This window comes from Macaca fascicularis, chromosome 9, assembly GCF_037993035.2.
Source record: "Macaca fascicularis isolate 582-1 chromosome 9, T2T-MFA8v1.1".
Lineage (NCBI taxonomy): Eukaryota > Metazoa > Chordata > Mammalia > Primates > Cercopithecidae > Macaca > Macaca fascicularis.
In genome coordinates this window covers 31,417,291-31,438,731 of record NC_088383.1, presented here as the reverse complement: position 1 = coordinate 31,438,731, position 21,441 = coordinate 31,417,291, and the positions used below count along the sequence as shown (strand labels likewise).

The window sequence follows — 21,441 nt, the reverse complement described above, 5'->3', positions numbered from 1 at the left end:
GTTTTTGAGCCATTTTCTGCATAGTCGCCCTGCACACACTTGTGAGCTAAGCTAATATGATTCAATGCAGAACACAACACAGGTCGAGGAGTGAATTATTCTGCCCGGGACGTGCAAGTGACACAGCTGGAGGGTGTGTGAAGCATCACCTAAAGTTGATGCTCCTCTTCCTCCTTTTCTTCCTCCTCCTCCTTCTTCTGCTGCTGCTTTTGACTTGCAGATATGGAGAACTGGGCTATCCTTTCTGTCATCTTCTAGAACCTTCAAGGTAGGAGGTTTGGGGACATTCTGGGTGGCTGATGCTACCCAGCTACACTCAGATACATTTTCTGGGGTTTCTGGCGTCACCAGCTTGGCGGTGTGACCGGTATCTGCGGGTTGGACATAGCCACGGATTGGCCGTCGTGCAGAGCCTGCTGCCTTGCTGGGGACCCTATCAAAGCCTGAGTGCTCAGACTGAAATGACAGGTAAGGGACTGGTGCTGGCTGGTGTCTCTTCTGAGTTACCGACTCTGAGGCGAGTTCAGGGCTGTTTCGAGCACTTTCCTCTCATCAATTTTTCTCTAAGTCTTTAAGAAAGAAAAAGGATTTAAGTTGCAAAGTGCGGTAACAGCCTCACAGGAGGAAAGCATGCGTGATCACAGATTACCAGTGAATGGAAACCGACCTCAAGAGAGAATAACTTGTGAAAAAGCATTTTGGTGTCTAATGTTAGAAACCAACTACTTGTCAGATGCTTCTGAGTTGACTTTCCAATTTGCATATGTATGCCTGGGAGGTGCAAAACTAACTGTAACCCCTGTAAAAGCTGGCAGAGGTCAGGTGCTATCCTGGGGGAGAACGGGTCCCTTCTGACTAAATAAATACCCAGAAGCCACATAAAAATGCATTAATATACAACACCAGTATGCATTAGGGCACAATGAGGCTGGTCCCTTGAATCAGGAAGCTTTCCTCATGCACAGGCCTGGAACACCGACTGTGGTTCAGGTTCCTGGCATACAGACACCTAATGACCAAACGCGGTAATTTCATTGTTGCCTGAAAATGTAAGGGAGTTTGTGATTATTTATGCTTTTTATTGAGCTCAAGATACAATAATCGCCTCTCTCTCTATTTTTTTTTTTTTTTTTTTGATACGGAGTTTTGCTCTTGTTGCCCAGACTGGAGTGCAATGGTGTGATCTTGGCTCACCGCAACCTCCGCCTCCTAGGTTCAAGCGATTCTCCTGCCTCGGCCTCCCAAGTAGCTGGGATTACAGGCATGTGCACCACGCCCAGCTAATTTTGTATCTTCTCTAGTAGAGATGGGGTTGCTCCATGTTGCCCAGCCTGGTCTCAAACTCCCGACCTCAGGTGATTTGCCCCCCCTTGGCCCCCCAAAGTGCTCGGATTACAGGCGTGAGCCACCGCACCTGGCCATAATCGCCTCTCTTTTAAAGCACTCAACTAGACATTCACAAGTCTTTTGATGCAATGCAGAGTATATTCATTCATTCATAAGGCAAGTGGCCAGTTTGGGCATCATTATGAATAATTCTAGCACCAAAAGAATGTTAGAGAAAAGATATTTGCTGAAAGAATTAATGAAGTGAGTATTTCCCACCACCACCCCCCACTCCCAGGGACTGCTGTTATTCTTAGTTAAAAACAAATCCAAAAAGAGAGGTCAGGCGCTGTGGCTCACACATGTAATCCCAGCCTTTGGGAGGTCGGGCAGCCAGGCAGGAGGATCACTTGAGCCCAGGCGTTTGAGACCAGTTTGGGTAGCATAGTGAGATCTTGTCACTACAAAAGTAAAACAAACAAACAAAAAATTAGCTATGTGCAGTGGCGTGTGCCTGTTGTCCCAGCTACTTGGGAGGCTGAGGCAGGAGGCCCACTGGAATCCAGGAGTTTGAGGCTGCAGTGAGCTATGATTGTACCACTGCACTCCAGCCTGGGCAATAGAGAGAGAGACTCTGTCCCTAATAAACAAAAATAAAGTAAAAAAATAAAGAGAGATTGCTCTTGTTGTTTCTAGAGTTATTCAAACGTCTGAGAGCAAAACTGGCAACCTTTTCAAAAGCTACAGACCTTTCTCCATTACTGCAAAACAAACAAAGCAAGAGCTCTGACGGTGGGGTGGGGTCAGACCTCTCTGCTCAGATCCTGGCTCAGTCAGATTGGCCTGGGTGGTGCTGGGCAACTCACTTGCCCTAAGTAAGCCTCAGTTTCTTCACCTTTTAAATGGAAATAATAGTGACATAGTGTAATGTGACATTTGCAAAGCACATGGCTTAGTGCTGAGCAAAGAGTAAACATTTAATAGTGTTATCTAGTTCTTATTTTTGCTTTTTGAAGTACCATATAGTGGGAAAGGAGACACAATTCCAACTACTTGAGAATGGAAAACTGATTAGGGCTCAGCTTTAAAAGTAAAGAGGGCTTTTGGAGTGGGAAAAGGGATTTCTTGTGGGGAGAGGAATGTAGACACTTTACCTAAGCTTAATTGGCAAAAGTAATTATTTATGACGTGCACTGTATGGAAAAGAATAGTTTATTGAATGACAAGTGAATCCTGCTAAATTTGATAAAAACTCCTATTTTTTTTTTTTTTTAACATAACAGGCAGGGCATCTATATATGCGTCATTAAAGGACAATCCAGACAGACACACACATAGGTGGTGACTACGAACAACTCAGGAAAAGAAAACATTCTGAGTTGTTATTTTTCTCAGAGATGAGCCAGTGTTGGAGTTTTTCATACTTAAAACGTTTGTGGCTCAAGCCTGTAATCCCAGCACTTTGGGAGGCCGAGACGGGCAGATCACGAGGTCGGGAGATCGAGACCATCCTGGCTAACACGGTGAAACCCCGTCTCTACTAAAAAAATACAAAAAACTAGCCGGCCGAGGTGGCGGGCGCCTGTAGTCCCAGCTACTCGGGAGGCTGAGGCAGGAGAATGGCGTGAACCCGGGAGGCGGAGCTTGCAGTGAGCTGAGATCCGGCCACTGCACTCCAGCCTGGGCGACAGAGCGAGACTCCGTCTCAAAAAAAAAAAAAAAAAAAAAAAAAAAATCAAAAGGAGACCGAAGCGCGGCTCCAGTTCTCCTGTGGAATGCGCACTTCTGATCAGAGACAATCTGCATGTTGTCCTCAGCTGAGAACAAAATAACTGTCAGAAACTCTGTGTGGGGAGCTTTGTCCTTCCATGACTTATTCATTCTGACTCCTTCCGCCTCTCCCTGCCCTCAGTCTTAAAAATGAAATGATAGGGGGTTTTGTTTGCTTTTAAAACCACATGCCCTAAATTTAACTGTTGAAAATTAACTTCTGGTTTAGAGATGAGGAGATATGAAAGCAAGGAGGTTGGAAGGGCTGGGAGCAGTGGGGAGTTGAGCAGAGGGGACGCCGGCTGGAGAGTGTGAGTCAGCTCAGGAAAGCAGCCCAGGGCCTGGCTGGGCGCTCACTACTGCCCCTCACTGGCCAGTCCTATGTGAGTTGGTGAGAAGGGAAAAGTAAGAGGTGAAATAAAAGGTTTGTCAATCAAGAAAGCGGGAAAAAGAGGAGGAAGGAGAGATACTATCAGCATGGATTAGGGCATGTGGAGGAGAAAAGCAAATGATTTGAAAGTAACTTCCACATGATTTTCAAGTGCACCAGTATTAAAAAGGGCAAGAGGAGAGCAGATGTCAGCTGATGTGTGGAACCGCAGGTCAGGCGGGAAGAAGCAACACTCATGCACGCACACCCCAGAGGCCAGCGTGCGGGTACCTGGACGGCCAGGTGATAAGTGAAGGTGTGTCCCCTTCGGAATCTTTCTGGAGAAACCAGTCATGTTTGGGTTTCCCTGTACTATTGTGTACAAAATAGAAAACAACAACAACAACAAAAAACAGATAATCTCTATTAAAATGTCAACATACACATAGATTTTACTATAACTTAAAATCTAAAGGCTGAATTTTATTAAAAATAATCCTCAGCCGGGAGCGGTGGCTCACGCCTGTAATTCCAACACTTTGGGAGGCAGAGGCGGGCGGATCACGAGGTCAGAAGATCGAGACCATCCTGGTTAACACGGTGAAACCCCGTCTCTACTAAAAATACAAAAAACTAGCCGGGCGCAGTGGTGGGCACCTGTAGTCCCAGCTACTCCGGAGGCTGAGGCAGGAGAATGGCATGAACCCGGGAGGCGGAGCTTGCAGTGAGCCGAGATCACGCCACTGCACTCCAGCCTGGGTAACAGAGCGAGACTCCGTCTCAAAAAAAAAAAAAAAAAAGAGGCCAAGGCGGGTAGATCACAAGGTCAGGAGATCAAGACCATCCTGGTTAACACAGTGAGAACCCATCTCTACTAAAAATACAAAAATTAGCCAGGCGTGGTGGGGGGCCACCTGTAGTCCCAGCTACTCAGGAGGCTGAGGCAGGGGAATCGCTTCAACCCAGGAGGCAGAGGTTACAGTGAGATCGAGCCACTGCACTCCAGCCTGGTGACAGAGTGAGACTCCATCTCAAAAAAAAAAAAAAAAAAGAATAATCCCCACTCATAAGTGGGAGTTAAACGTGGATTACATATGGCCACAAAGAGGGAACAACAGACAAGAAGGCCCACCTGACGGAAGAGAGAGGAAGGAGGGCGAAGATCAAAACACTACCTGCTGGGTGCTGTGCTTAATACCTGGGTGACGAAATATTTCATACCCTCAACCCTGGTGACATGCACTTTACCTATATATCAAACCTGCACATGTACCCCTGAACCTAAAGCAAAACTTAAAAAAAAAATTATGCTATTAAATAAAAGAATAACCCTGGTTTTTGAAAATGTATAAGCACATTTTACCATAGAGTTTATATTCGCTTCATGGAATATCCAGGACATGTGACTCGACTCACTACTAAAAGCAAGAGGTGGAAATAAATGTATCTAAGGCCAGTAAATCATGTGTTTTCCCAAGTAATTTTAAATTATTATAAAGGAGTCTGTTATAATCACACTCTGCCCAAAAATACCAGGATATTCTCTTGTAAGTAGCTGACTAAAAATAAAAGGAAACTTAATTTCCCTAAGTTTTGTTGAGGCAGATGGGTAAATAACCTAATATAAAAATAGCATCCATGTAAAACAACACATTTCAAATAAAGAGAATAATAAAAGTAAATTCTAAAAAATTCAATGAGATTATATTTTAGTTGCTATTATACACTTGCCTTTTATAGTTATCACTGAGTAATGCAACCAACGCAAGAGTTACAAGTACTAACTCGGGTTCGTTCTACTGATGTTTATTGAGCGCCTACTTCGTGCAAGTAATAAGCTAAGGAAGGACAAAGATGAATCAGAAATCAACCCAGCCATTAAAAACCTTATACCACAGGTAGTCAAGGTAATATACAATCCACACATTCATTTCTTGACACACAATTGAGTAATGACGCCATGCGGAATGTGACCGAGTAATTATGCCAGACTGAAGGTATTTTAGCGAAACATCATGGGTAAGGACAACGTTGTTTTAACAACGTGGAACAAGTCACAGGAGGAACACTCAGATTACTGCCCTGTCTCTTCTTAAAATTTAGAAAGAAAAAAAAAAGTAAATTCTACAGGCTAGTTACAATGTTTTACCAACTCAAAATCTTATGATCCTATCGGCAAGAGTTTTTAAATACCAGGCTGGAAACACATTCCAGCTCAAAGCAATTTCTAAAAGAAAATAAGAGTTATAATCAATTAATTTTCTAAAATCATTTTGGTTTGAGTTTTGGTTGGAGGAGACAGGCAGGTATCAGGAACCGCTATTGTACTGACCTCTGTCTCAGTCTGGGCTTGGACTGATCTGTTTCTCCAGTAAGATCCTCCGGCCTTGCTACTCCTAAAACTATCACCCCACCTCCCAATCCTCTGCATCACATCAATTTTGCCCACAGCAAATAAAAAGTGAAGCTGTATCTAGAGCCATTTCATTTCCAACTACAAAGGGTCCAATTTCTCAACTTTTATTTGATGGGAAGAGTTTGGCACATCACCCGCAGCCAGGAACGAAGGCAGCGCAACTCAGTCCAGCGTGCAGAGGGAAGAGGGGCCAGCAGACGCCTGCTGTTAGAAATGACATCAAGTTCCCATAACGAATCTGCCGCCTTCACAGGGTTATGTTTAGGCTGAACGCTTTCCGTATAATAGAGGGCTTTGTAAACGAAGTGCAGTACAACTTTTTGAATATAACCTTCACTGGCAAGAATAAAACTTGGTCAGCATCACCATCAAACTCCATCAGGGGCTTGTGGAAGCATGTTGGGTCAGTATTTATAAAATGGAAATCCCACACAGACACTGGGGACTTACTGGACTCCATTTGCTTGTTACACCTGAGATATGGAACCAGCCAAAAACCAAAGGACTACTGCCAGGGTGGAGAATACTCAAAGTCTGAGTATATAGACAGTCTCAGACTTACAATGTAAGATTTATTGACTTTAAGATGTTGTGGAAGCGATAGGGATTCAGGAGCACTTGTGCTTAGAATTGTGAATTCTGTTCTTTTCCTGGGCTGGTGGTATGTGGTGTGACGCTCCCCTGCGATGCTGGGCAGAGGCAGTGAGCCGCCGCTCCCAGATTGCCACCAGCCACACAACCGTGGGGGGAACGACCCGTCCCCACAGTGTGCTGCATGGCCAGATGGCTCTGTCCAAATCCAAGCTAACGTGAGTGTTCTGAGCATGTCTGAGGTAGGTTGGGTGTATTAAGCGCATTTTTGACTTAATGTTTCCTTTATTTTTCTCACTTGCAATATTTTCAAGTTATGATGTATTTATTGGGATGCAACTCTGTCATAAGATGAGGAACATCTGTAAAATAAATACAACTGTATGTAGTAAGAAACAAACAGGCCAGGTGTGGTAGCTCATGCCTCCTGTAATCCCAACCCTTTTGGAGGCTGAGGCAGGAGGATCTCTTGAAGCCAGGAGTTTGAGCCAGACTGGGCAACATAGCGAGACCCCATCTCTATAAAAAATTTAAAAATTTGTCAAGCGTGGTGGCACGTGTCTGTAGAACTAGCTACTCAGGGGGCTGAGGTAGGAATATTGCTTGAGCCCAGGAGTTTGAGGTTGCTGTGAGCTAGGATTGCATCACCACACTCCAGCCTGTGTGATAGAGTGAGACTCTGTATCTAAAACATAATAAATAAATAAGAAATAAACAAATGTATGTGAAGGTATCATTCCTAGAACATAATAAGCCTTTTAAAATGCTTGCTTCTTATCTTCTTCCTTCTTCATAGTCAACACAGCACAGAAAGTTTACAAATTTCTCTTTTTGTGTTTTGAAGACATAATACTTATGGACACCCAATTCAGAAGTCATGCGATTTTAAGCAGGGTGAGTCCAGCCTCACCAGGAGGGCCTGAGTTTGTCTTTAGTACATGTAAAGCGGAGTGGTCTAGGAAAGGATTTCTCCAAGTAAGGCTTTCAGGATCCTTGAGGTTGGCTCCTGCATATATTTGGGTGAGGTTATCTGCCATCCAAAACGGAAAAGAGAGAGGGATGAGGAGAGGCCTAAAGCAGATACTGATGGTGCACAGGCTCTCCTGGGTGCTGCGAGCCATGATCTTGCAGAATGCAGCCACTTCTGAGTCGTGCAGCAGTGTCGATACTTCGTCACCCCCCTCTTCTGTCTCTTACCTCCCTCATCAGCCTTCTTAGCTGAGTTCTCCTCCCCACCCCCACTATACAGAGCCCCAGGTGCTCTTGACATTTCAACTTGGATGTCTAATAGACATCTTAAATTTACACATCCAGAAAATGAACTTTCAACTTCCCTCTGTTCCAACTTGTACTGGAGTCTTCCCTATGGCAAATCTCTGCTGTGAGTTGCCTTGGCCAAAAAATTGAGACTCACCTTTGATCCCTCTGTTTCTTTCAAACCCCACCCCTACCTCATCAGCAAGTTCTCCTGGTTACCTTCAAAATATAACCTCTTTCCACCACCTGTGCTGCCATCATTCTAGTTCAAGCCACCACCGTCTCTCACCTATGTCACCAGGATGACCCCCTCATTATTCTACCTGGTTTCATCCTGGCCCCCTAAAGTCTATCTTCCGCTTAGCAGCCAGCGTAATACTTTGAACTGTAAGGCAGATGGATCATTCCTCTTGTTGAAACCCTCCTTTGGCTCCACATATCAAGTAGCGCCAAACCCAAAGCCCTTGCGGTGGCTCTGAGGCCCTCCCCGATCTGTGGTCTCACTAACATCATCCCTACCGCCCGCTCCGTTACAGCCCTCTTTCCTCACTAGGATGTGACAGCCTCTGGAGAGAGAAACTTCGTTCATGTTCATCTCCTCGGCACTCAAAGCTATGTGTGGCGAACAGCAGGTCTCAGATGCTCATGGAATGGACGAACTGGTGAATGACAATCTCCACAGCAACTCTATGAGGTCTTCTCATCCCCACTTCATAGATGCAGACGGTGAGGTGCAAGGGAAAAGGACATTAACTGCCCACAATCACACAGCTGGTAACAAAAGGATGGGGCTCGGACCCAGTGCAGCAGGAACCCCCAGCCTGCACCTTCCAGCCTTCCAGAGCAACAAGCTTCCACATTCTGGAAAATGGCTGCTCCCTTGGCTTGAATGGGTAAGAATGAGGTTGGGATGCCAGTGTTCATGGACTCCAAGATTAAGCAAGGAAGACACCAAGAACTTCCCGATCACAGCCACAACCCTGACCGGATGTGGATCTCTCTCTAGTGCCGGTTCCACCGTCAGCAGAATTACGCGATTACCTATGAATTCTGCAGAACCCAATTACCTTGTTCCTTTGTTTCTCCAATGAACAGCATAAAAATCAATGGAGACAGGCAGTGGAAGGTTGTGGACTGAGCTTTCCACCTCGGAGCAGCACAGCCTGATCATAATACTGAGGGGTTGGCAAAGCGATGCTCAACTCAGATTTTAAAATATATCATCCATCAAAGTACAAAACTTACTTCTGGGGCCCAGAGGACATTGTTTTACAGAGATAGTAAAATAGTAGGTGAGTTTTTAAAAACATGAATAAAAAAAGAGATCACATCTGAAGAGTGGTATTTTTCTTTTTATTCTTCTTTTTCATTTATTTTCATCTTGTGTGCTGTTATTTTATGAAGTATTCCTTAATATTATGCTTATTTTTGATAAATAATTAAGGTCTGGTTAAGAAATTAACAGTGGGTGATTTGCTTTATACAACATAATGAGTAGCACACAGGATACTATGAGGCTACAGCAGTCTTTGCCCATAGAGTCAAGAATCAATTCTGGTGGACAGAGGCACACTGTCCTGTCCTGTCCTGACTGGGATAATGGTTATACATTTACCCAAACTCACCAACCTGCATCTTTAAAATCTGTGCATTTGATGTAAATTGTATCTCATCTTAAAAATATGTCAGCCAGGCATGGTGGCTCATGCCTGTAATCCTGGCACTTTGGGAGGCCAAGGTGGGCGGATCACTTGAGGTCAGGAGTTTGAGACCAGACTGGCCAACATGGTGAAACTCCATCTCTACCAACAAATACAAAAATTAGCTGGGCGTGGTAGCGTTGGCCAGTAGTCCCCCCTACTTGGGAGGCTGAGGCAGGAGAATCGATTGATCCTGGGAGGTAGAGGTGGCAATGAGCTGAGATCACACCACTGCACTCTGGCCTGGGCAACAGAGTTAGACCCTGTTACAAAATAAATAAATAAATAATCAAAATATGTCATCATTGGGTTACAGAGTAAGGACTTCTTTAGCAATGAAAATGTAGCATTTTCCGGGGGCAGAAGCAGGATAAACATATGAGATAACCAATTTCTTCCAGTCTCCCTTTGAGCTCATCTCAGTGCTGAAGGCCCGAAATCTGTAACCGCAGCCCAGAAAGGAGGGAGAGAGGAGGTATATGCAGACAGCACAACTGTCAGAAAATTCTGGAATCTGAGGAAGATGCGAGGCTGGATTGGCATCCCCTCATCTCCTGATTTGAGCCACCACTCCTAGAACAACGTAATCGGGGACTTGACAGCTTTCATCATGAGATGAAATCAGCCTTTCAGGGCTGTGGACTCAGTTCACAATGTTCCACAAGTGGCCGATGATTTTCTGCTCACTTATCACGATTTGCATTTACTGTTTAATAATATTTATGAGCAGCCTGACTCAGACCACATACAAGAACCCCAATCCCAGACAAAGTAGAAAGAGCCTTGTCAGATAAACAAGTGCTGCTCACAGTGTGTTCCGCCGATCGGTGTCCCTGCTCCATGATTAGATAAAAGGCTCGCACCGGAAGGGAAATTAACAACATCACTAAGCCTGCTGTTTAGTTCAGCTGACATTTTCTTCACAGTATGATTTTCTCAGTGAAGGAAACTGTACATAATTTACATTCAGGTGCAAGTGTCTCATAGGTTTTTTGCAGATTGTTTGCAGATTGGCTATTTCAAACAGCACTGCAATAGTTTGGTGACACTTTAAGCAAACAGAAAACAGCAGAACATTCATTCAAAAATTATTCACTAGGTCTCTCGGTATTATTGGATATGGCCAGTTGCAGTGAAGGAGATATGAAAATGACTAAGGCAAGGTATCTAACCTTCTCTTAAGGCTTTTATTCAAGTAATGCTATCACTGCAATCATCCTTACCAGACTTATAGATGGGCTTAATAGCAAATTCACAGTGCCATGTCTGGAGGAATCCTGATAAAATTGCTAAAATCCTCTTCTGGGTTTGACAGCCATGATCCAGGGTGCTTGGCATTTGTTTTTTGTTTTAATTTTTAATTTCTGTGGGTACATAGTAAGTGTATGTATTTATGGGATACCCGAGTTTTTTTGTTTTTTGTTTTTTTGAGACGGAATCTGGCTCTGTTACCCACGCTGGAGTGCAGTGGCGCCATCTCGGCTCACTGCAAGCTCCGCCTCCTGGGTTCATGCCATTCTCCTGCCTCAGCCTCCCGAGCAGCTGGGACTACAGGCACCCACCACCACACCTGGCTAATTTTTCTATTTTTAGTGGAGACGGAGTTTCACCATGTTAGCCAGGATGGTCTTGATCTCCTGACCTTGTGATCCACCCGCCTTGGCCTCCCAAAGTGCTGGGATTACCATGCCTGGCCGGTACCTGAGATGTTTTGGTACGGGCGTGCAATGCGTAATAATCACATCATGGAGAATGGGGTATCCATCCCCTATTCTTTGTGTCACAAACAATTGAATTCTACTTTTAGTTATTTTAAAATACACAATTATTACACTATTGTCGCCCTGTTGTGTTATCACCAAGCAGGTCTTATTCAGTCTTCTATTTTGTACCCGTTAGGTGCTGGGCATTTGAATATCCTTCCTATGACATAGGGTGCCCGTGAAGTGGCATCTGTGGGACTCCTCATTTGGCTCACGACCTCTTTCTCCTCTTTTCCCTTCCAGTACAATCATCAGCAACCCGGAAGCCAAACTGATAAGATCAGGGCTCCCTATGCCAAGCTGAGCCAAGCTCCAGCTCTGATGTCTCTGGGAAACTCATAGTCTGATGATGGCAGCAGACTGGTGTAGAGTCCAAACACCACAGAAAGTGGAAGTGACTCCACAAATGATTCCAGTTTCTATTAAGACAGAGAGAAGTTACAAAACAAACAAAACAAAAACAAACAAAAAAACAACCTGGAAAGGTCAGGAAAGCAGGGCAGATGGGAAGGTGGACTCTTCTCTGGACACATTTGTCAGGGCCTCTATTAGAAAGAGATACCTAGATGTAATCTGGCCACTGCAGGATGCAGGGAGACCATTGCCTACCTGTGTTATTGGCAACTCACTTTCATTAATGTCCCCCAAGATTGGAGTAATCACTTTGGCAGTCATATAAAGAACTTGCTATCAACTAAAACCCCTAGGTCTGTTTCCCATGAACTGCTGTTAATCAAGTTTCCCCAGTCTTGAACTTGTGCACTGATTTTTTTCCCCTCTAAATACAGGACTTTATTAAATTTCACCTTGATAGTTTCTAACCATCATTCCAGGTACATGTGCTCTCCTGCCTACATGCTCCTGTTCTCTATCTCTTTCTTCCTCTCCTTCTTACCTCTCTTTGCCCTCCATCTCTCTCCTCTCCCCTCTCTCTTTTAGTCATCAAACTTATTTACAATTCCTCCTCCAGAAATCTGATCACCCCTACCATCAATATCTCCCAGACTATCTAAAAAAATGCCAAATAGGGCCATGTTAATGACAAAGCCCCAACTGGAACCAGAGACCTCATTATCTCAGGCCTGGGCAACTGCAACCACTATAATGGACCTCCCTGATGGGAATCAATTATCCTTCAGAGCAATCCTCCACACTCCTTTGGAGCAATATTTCCAAATTCATGATCAATCGTGCTTGCTTTAAAATCCTTTAGGCACTTCCCACTGTCCACACAGAAAAGGGCAAATGCCTGGTCATGTCATCTGAGGTGCTCCATGATTGTCCCCACCTGGCTCTCCACTTCCTCCTATATTCCTCCTTCCAGGTCTGTGTTGGACATCTGTGCCTTCCTGCTTAGGGCAGCCTCCCTTCCACATCTAGCAAACACACCGTATCTTTAAGGACTTGGTTCAATTAAGACCACTTCCCCAAGGGGGAATAATTAATACCCCATCCTCGGTACTCCCATGTCACTCAAACTTGACCTGGAGAATCATGTTTGCCCCACTGTGTGGTAGTTATTTCTCATACTCAAAACCAAATGGATATGCCCAGCTAGGAGCAGAGTGCCTGGTACACAGGAGGCTCAACATAATTTTCTCGAGTGATTAGCTAAACTACCTTGGAGTTGAAGTTAACCCACAAATCAACAGCGATGAGATATGGATACGTGGAAGGATGCCCAATGAGTTCGAATCGTCCTAGACTACAAGTTTTCATTTTCTTTTTGAGAAGGCTTTAAGTGGCTTATGCAAATCCATAAGTATGGATGTCTCTATACATATGTTTCTATAATGCCCTCATCTTCTTTCCTAAAATATCTAACCTCAAAGGGAAAAAACCAGCAAACTCTTCTTCCACAATGATGAAAAATAGCATTGACATAAATGGAGAGTGGTGTGCAGTGGAAAGAGCTCTGAGAGGTGCAGAGAACTTGAATGAATGGACGAATGATGGTCTCAGTTTTGTCAAAGAAGCTCTATGGTCTCGATCAAGTTACTTTTTAAATCTTTAGTTTTTCCCATGTATAAATGGGTTTTTTAACTAAACAATCTCCAGGGTTACTGCTGTTTCTGAGAGTCTAAGATTCTTTATGTCAGTGCTATTTTTCATCATTGTCGAACAGGGAGTTTGTTGGTTTTGTCCTTTGAACGTTAGTTTCAGGTCAGGCGTGGTGGCTCACGCCTGTAATCCCAGCACTTTGAGAGGTCCAGGTGGGCAGATCATTTGAGGTCAGGAGTTTGAGACTACCCTGGCCAACATGGCCAAACTCCGCCTCTACAAAAAATAAGAACATTAGCCTGGCGTGGTGGTGGGTGTCTGTAATTCCAGCTACTCGGGGAGGCTGAGGCAGGAGAATCACTTGAACCTAGGAGGTGGAGGATGTAATGAGCCGAGATCACGCCATTGCACTCTAGCCTGGGCGACAGAGTGAGACTCCATCTCGAACAAACAAACAAACAAACAAACAAACAAAAGTTAGAGAGTTTAGGAAAAAAGAGCAGGGGCCCTGTAGAAACAGTTTATCTGGATTTACTTGAAGGTACTTAAAAAGCCTTTATGTACACATAAACAAACAGATAATTTGTTTTGTGGAATCTTGGGGTGAGCCAACCCTTCACAGGGCAGAGGTCACCTACAAGGGGAGGGGCTTACAGGGTTACGGGGGACCAGAACAAGGAAGTGGTGACTTCAGGTGTATCAGAACTGTTTTGATGCAGCAACTGGCTGGCAGGGAATTATATTACCAGGAAATAGTAACTCACTCCAAGTTTTCATAAAGGCCAGGGGTTGCCCTTGCGTTGTATCCCCAAGTATATAATAGTATATAATGATACACTTTAATTCCCTACAACTCCCAAGGGTCTATAGACTAAAAAGTGCTTCCTATTACCAAAGTGAAGTCAAATCCAGCACAGTCAAATTAGTTTCACCATGTTGGTGTCCAGCTCTAATTATATAACAGCTTCTAATTAGAAAATGTTAAGAATGGCTATTAACTTCTGAGTCTCATTAAAATTAACAGTTAATTTGCTAAAAGTTGCTTGTTTGGAAAAACTGCTAATGACTGTTCTGCAGATACGCACAGGTACAAAATCTGCAAGGACACAGGCTCAAGGACAAAATTTTGCATTTAAAATCTCACACACCTTTGAGTTTTTAGCTAGTGTACATAGTAGCTAGGGTTTGAGGAGATATATTTATATTTAATCCAATGAATAGGAATTGTCTGCCAGGTGCAGTAGCTCATGCTTGTAGTCCCAACCCTTTGGGAGGCCGAGGCAGGTGAATCACTTGAACCCAAGAGTTCGAGACCAGCCTGGGCAACATGGCTAAACCCCGTCTCTACCAAGAAGTACAAAAATTAGCCAGGCATGGTGGCATGTTCCTGTAGTCCCAACTACTCAGGAGGCTGAGGCAGGAGGAACGCTTGGACCCAGGAAATCAAGGCTGCAGTGAGATTGTGCCACTGCACTCCAGCCTGGACAACAGAGTGAGACTTTCTCTTACAAAAAAATAAAAAAAGAAAGAAAGAAAGTAAAAGAAAATTGTCACTTGCCAACAAGAACAGAATAAAATGAAAAAAAAAATGGAAATGACTTACCCATCTATTTTGACAGCTGGGATTCTAGAGTATGGCAGGGAGCAACAGGTGTTTGGGGGTACAGGGACTGAAAGGTGAAGCCAATTCCATTCCAGTAATAGAACAAGCTGTTAGGAGGACCTAGAGGTCTGTTCTTTACAGAGTGGCTCCCGAGATGTGTGTTTCTCCATGATGCGCTGTCCTGAATCCCGCAGCCCGTGTCAGAAAACCTGCCTGCTAGTGGACACGGGAGCCTGGAAGGTCAAGCACGATGCTTTCCTGCAGACACCTCTCTCAGTGCATGGAAACAGAACACTGAGCCAAGAGAGCTTGAGGCTCTGGAGTCAGTTTTTAGACTAAAACCTCTCATCGGGAGATGAGCAAATGCAACCAGAAATAAACTCCAAGTGCCTAGCACAAGCCCCTTCCTTTCTTAGTGACTCAGGCTGCACCGTGTCAAGGTGTTGCAGAAGCTGCATTCCAGAGGGTGCCCTGATCTATTTCCTGAGTGGATCCGCAGCTGTCTGGCATCCATGGCAGCCCTGCCCAGACCATCATCCACCAATGGCAACTCTCCCAGGGGTCCAGTGTCAGCCTCAGCTCTGCATGAAACCTCCATGTCGTGTTCTGACCACTAAGGATAAAATTTGCTAAGGAGAAAGGAGTGGTGAGGGGCTGCAGTACAGTAATGACAAACAAAACTAACAAACGAGGGTTTTCTAGAGTGGATCACCACTAGAAAATGAGGTCTGCCTTCCATTTCACTCTCTTTGCCAGTCACATAGTTCCCAGAGAATACAGCGTGACAGCTGGATGCTCAGCAAACACAGCAGCAGGACTGGAGATAGTGAATTTCTCCATTCATAAAAGTAACAAAGACAGCGCATTTCCTTTATACATGAGATGCATAAAGTAACAAATTCAACAAGAGCTTTGGATTCGGAATTTCCAGTAGTAGCAGAAGCTCAGATGTTTAAAAATTTAAATAATCTGTAGGACTCAAATCCTTTTGAATTTTATTCTAAAATTCACAGTGGTGGAATTAGCAAAGAATGGTTCCTATCAGTAACACTACCTCTCCTGCAAATATTACAAAATTCCAAGTTTACAGGTTTGGAAGGGTTAGAGAGGTGGGGCTGGAAGTATCTTATTATTCTCTACTTCACCTATTTCGTTACTATGTGTATTCTTAGTTTTCTTCAGAACAATGTATTCATCTGAATTCCTGGGCATCTAACAGGATTTCTGAGCTAAAGACCCTGTAATATCAACTAATCAATTAACTAATTAAAAAAAAATCTTCTTTATCATATACACTGAATACTAAAGAATTGTAAAATAAATTTATTACTTAGGTAAATATTGTCCTAAAGACTGTCATTTAGCCTGTAATGTTTAAAAGGAGTATAGTACAGTGAAGTATGAGAATTAATGACTATTCCGTATATATGCACAGGTGTGTACAGGTGTTAGTGTACATGAGCACATTCAAAAACAGCATTGGAGATGGGACTCACATTTGAATGTTTAGGACATTATAGGTGGTCTTTTGAAGGTATATTCATGAGTGTTGTATTCATATTTAAATAATAAAAGAAAACAGCCTCTTGCTAGTTAGCACAGAATAAAATGATTAAATGGGAATGAGTTGCTTCAGAGATTTAACAGCCAAAATGTTTGGCAGAGCAAGCTGATAAGTGAGTGTAGCAGTGAGAAAAGTATTCCATTTTAGTGACAGAGCAAATCCACAAAGAAAAACCCCACAGCATTAAAATTGTTATTTAAGGATAGTTTGTTTCTTCGCTTGTTATCTTCTTAAATTTTTCTGCTACATTTTTCCATATCAGATGACATTATTATTTTCACTTATGGTTATTTAGGTCACCAAAGAGGTTTCTTTTGTTATTGTTTTAGGTTACAAAGTATGTTTCAGTTTACCTTACTTCCCCCAAATGGAAATCAGACAATGACTTTCTGAAACTTGGATTTCCTGGCTCCAGATAAAGAATAAGCAGAATTTTAATACATTTTAAATCCATTTTTAAAAGCTGAATAACTGCCGTCATTACAATGTAAATCTTATTTTTATTTATTTATTTATTTATTTTGAGACAGACTTTTGCTGTTGTTACCCAGGCTGGAGTGCAATGGCGCGATCTTGGCTCACCGCAACTTCTGCCTCCCGGGTTCAAGCGATTCTCCTGCCTCAGCCTCCCAAGTAGCTGGGATTACAGGCATGCACCATATAGAAATTAGCCCAGCTAATTTTGTATCTTTAGTAGAGATGGGGGTTTCTCCATGTTGGTCAGGCTGGTCTCGAACTCCCGACCTCAGGTGATCCGCCTGCCTCGGCCTCCCAAAGTGCTGGGATTACCGGTGTGAGCCACTGCGCCCAGCCAAATCTTAATTTTTTAAAAATGTCAAATTTGTCACATATTTTCCATCCCTCTTTATGTAAATGTATTTCAGGTATTTTCCTAATATATAGAAACTAATTTGTGTGTCTTTGCCTATCAGTCATAGAACTGTACACCTTAAATAACTTAGAAAATAAAGGCTGTGCCTCTTCCAGAAGTCCTTTACAATCTCTTAATTCTTTTAAATCTTTTTCATGGAAGTAAAGTACTGTGAGGCTAAGCCTTGGCTTATGGCAACTTCTAGGTAATATGTATCATCCAAATAACTGTAAAGAAGTGGTTTTATTTTGTTACAGGCCTATATATATCAACAATGCTTTTTGCTAGGTCTTAAGACAAGTTATATACATTTTAGAATATTAAGATTTTAACTCACACAAAATATGAAGTATCCTGTCCTTTTATGAGGACTGGTCAATAAAGTCTTAATTACTGTCACAACTGATTAAAAATCTTATTGAAGCCAGGCGCGGTGGCTCACGCCTGTAATCCCAGCACTTTGGGAGGCAGAGGCAGGAGGATCATGAGGTCAGGAGATCGAGACCATTCTGGTTAACATGGTGAAACCCCGTCTCTAGTAAAAATACAAAAAATTAGCCGGGCGTGGTGGCGGGCACCTGTAGTCCCAGTTACTCGGGAGGCTGAGGCAGGAGAATGGCGTGAACCCAGGAGGCGGAGCTTGCAGTGAACGGAGATCCGGCCACTGCACTCCAGCCTGGGCAACAGAGCGAGACTCTGTCTCAAAAAAAAAAAAAAAAAAAAAAACTTATTGAGAATCTATTATATGTGATCTAGGTGACTAACTCAGATACCATGATAACGACTTCAACAGTTATCATATGGTAATCTGAAATTAGATTCCATATTTCTTTTAAACCAGTGTAATAATATATCTCTAATAATCTTATTTTAATCTTTTTTTTTGAGATGGAGTCTGGTGCCTCCCGGGTTCATTCCAAGTAGCTGGGATTACAGGCACCTGCCACCATGCTCAGCTAATTATTATTATTTTTTTTTTTTTTTTTTTTTTTTTTTTTTTTTGGAGATGAAGTCTTGCTCTGTCACCCAGGCTGGAGTGTAATGGTGTGATCTCGGCTTACTGCAACCTTCGTTCAAGCGATTTGCCTGCCTCAGCCTCCTGAGTAGCTAGAATTATATGTGCATGCCACCATGCCCAGCTGATTTTTGTATTTTTAGTAGAGACAGGGTTTAATAATGTTGGTCAGGCTCGTCTCGAACACCTGACCTCAGGTGATCCATCCACCTTGGCCTCCCAAAGTGTTGGGATTACAGGTGTGAGCCCTCACGTCCGGCCAATATCTCCAATAATCTTTCTAAATTGGAGTCTGTTGGGTTCTTTGTCCTCCTCACAAAACATATGAAGGACTTCCTTTGGTAGAGAATAACTAAACAAAGAACATGGTTTCTACAATGAAATGCAAATTCCCCAAACAAAAGACCTTCATTTCAAAATATTAGACAGTAACTCACAGTCCCTACATTTCCAGTAATTAAAGCAAAAGGCTGAATAAAGGTCCTCAAAGTGCATCCTTGGGATCTATGGTATTTAATTCTGTTGGAAGCTGATCTCTCCAAATATTTTAGTATGGATGATTGAGTATGCGGTGACAGGTCTTTGGGTTAAAACTTTTCAATACCACAAGGGTCTGCTTCACATGTGTTACTGCCACTTAGAGATGACCAGGTGTGCACCCCTCTGTCCCAGTGGGAAAGAAATAGGGGTGTTGCCCACATATGAGTCTTTTTCTTTCAGAATGATTCTGCCTGAGCTTAGGTTCTCATCCCTTTTCAATTCACTTGGGAAGTTATTGCTGTCTGAACTTGAGTCCATCTAGACAATTACCCCAAACCTTTAAGCAGGACAGTTAAGTAAATTGCACTTTTAATATGGTCATCACACTTTTAAAATTAAAATTTGGAAATAAACATACTGTCTCTTCTGGCATCTGACTTTCTGATTTCATACCTTTTTCAATTTCTCCAAATGGGAGCTGCTCTTATCTTGAGTGGATCCTTTTACACAGTGGTTTTTCTAATGGCTGATCTTTATAATGCAGGGTTCTCACACATATCTGTGTCCTAGTATGTGATATATTTACAGAACGAGGCAGTCTAGCTCTGTTCCGTGTATATTGCAGTGATACTTCTGTGCCCTGCGCTGAGATGCTTCCACTGGTTAGTGGTGCTTCTTTTGCTCTGTGATTCTAACCACAGCAACAGAAGCCATCACCAACAATCATCAGTCTCTGATATGATTACAGAAAAGCCGTGAAAAGACAAACTATGAAATGGGGGTGAGACATCCAGCAAGAGGGTCCTGAAGTGAGGAGTCCATGAAAGTGTCCCCATGATACTTGTTCAATTTGCTTTTAAAAAGAACATAAGAAACACACAAACAAAAATAACATGAGGCTTCCTGCTTTGGCAGAACCTGTTTTGATATTGTGGAAATTTAAGGATCTTAGGTCAGGTGTGGCCTCATGCCTGTAACCCCAGTGTGTTGGGAGGTCAAACAGGAGAATCTCTTGTGGCCAGGAATTCGAGATCAGCCTGGGCAACATAGCAAAATCCTATCTCTACAAAAAATATAAAAATTAGCTGGGGGTGGCACATGCCTGTGGCCCCAGCTACTTGGTAGGCTGAGGCAGGAGAATTGCTTGAGCCTAGGAGTCAGAGGCTGCAGTGAGCTGTGATGGCACCACTGTATTCCAGCCTGGGCAACACAGTGGGATCCTGTCTCCAACAACAACAACAAAAGAATCATATACCATGGTATTTCTCCAATGAGCCTCAACCTCCACAAGATGCTAAGAATACCCAAACCCTATCACACAGAGAGGCAAAAAGAAGGTATTCTCCTGCCTTCAGGGTGGTTAGCGTGGGCTGGATGCTTACCTGGGTCGGGCCTCAGGGGATAGCTGTGGGTCACCGAAGGAGGGGTTCCGGGGGGCCGCCTGCTGCAGGGAGGAGCTGTGCACGTGCTTTGGGGACCGTGGCACTTCGGTGAAGGAGGAGTCTCGCCCAGACAAAGAGAAGGTTGAGGAACTCTCTGCTGCTGGGGACAGGTCATGGGCCTGCCGGGTGGCACTCAGCTCTTGACCTCGTCTTTGGTTTTCTACGTTCAGCAGCACCTCCGGGTCGGAAGCACCATCACCCCCACGGAGGGCATAGTCCTTGGATTCACCTGCACAGGTCCTGAGCCCCATTGTCTCGGTCCTGGGGTACGGAGAACTCGCATCTCTGCTTGACTCTTCCTGTTTGTCACTTTTTCCTCCTCGTTTCTCGACAGCATCAGGCTCCTTCCTGGACTTGGTATAGCGGGATACTCAGTCGGCCTTGGGATGCAGAGTCAGCGCGTATTTCTCTGCCAGCTGTCGCCTTCTTTCTGCATTGTACCTTGCAGTTCTTTTGGCTTTGGACTCCAGACTGTGGGTGTCCATGGTACCTGAACCGTAGGGTGAGTCACTGTAGACGCCGGAGGTTGCTGTGCAGTATTTAGAGCGAGCCCGCCCTTCCCTTCCCTTCCCTTCCCTTCCCTTCCCTTCCCTTCCCTTCCCTTCCCTTCCCTTCCCTGCCCTGCCCTGCCCTGCCCTGCCCTGCCCTGCCCTGCCTTGCCTTGCCTTGCCTGTCCTTTTTTCAGAGTCTCGCTCTGTCACCCAGGCTGGAGTGCAGTGGTGCGATCTTGGCTTGCTGCAAACTCTGCCTCCTAGGTTCAAGCGACTCTCCTGCCTCAGCCTCCCGAGTAGCTGGGATTACAGGCACACGCCACCATGCCCAGCTAATTTTTTCTATTTTTAGTAGAGATGGGGTTTCACCATACTGGTCTGTATGGTCTCAATCTCTTGACCTCGTTATTCACCCGTCTTGGCCTCCCAAAGTGCTGGGGTTACAGTCGTGACCCACCGCGCCGGACCAGAGTTTGCTTTTCCAGAGGAGAATCAGAAGTTTCCTCCTCTTCATTTGATCGGCCTACAAGAAGGTCACGTGGATGAGAGGTGCAGATTTCAAGTAAAGACACGTATTTACACATAGAGTGACACTCTCTACTGCACACAGCACACACCCGGGTGCCCATGCGGTGAAGGACCAGTTTCTCACTGAGGTGTGTTCACCTAAAGTGACTATTTACCTGGACTGCTGAAGAAGTCTGAGATCTGCAGTGAAATCTACGAAGGCTGTGAATGTGCATGTTCTACAAGCCCCGTAAGGCATGGCTTTAACTTAAGC

General features: G+C 44.0%; 1 protein-coding gene across 1 annotated transcript; it reads right to left on the bottom strand.

Annotated features, from left to right (window-relative positions):
* Positions 1-3,709: 3,709 nt before the first annotated feature.
* Positions 3,710-20,654, bottom strand: LOC107126516 (supervillin-like). Its single transcript, XM_065520012.1, has 3 exons — positions 20,642-20,654; positions 20,110-20,539; positions 3,710-3,838 (listed from the first exon to the last, which is right to left on the bottom strand). Exons 1-3 carry the CDS (start codon positions 20,652-20,654, stop codon positions 3,721-3,723), a joined length of 561 nt encoding a protein of 186 aa, XP_065376084.1. The 3' UTR covers positions 3,710-3,720.
* Between the last annotated feature and the right edge of the window lie 787 nt (positions 20,655-21,441).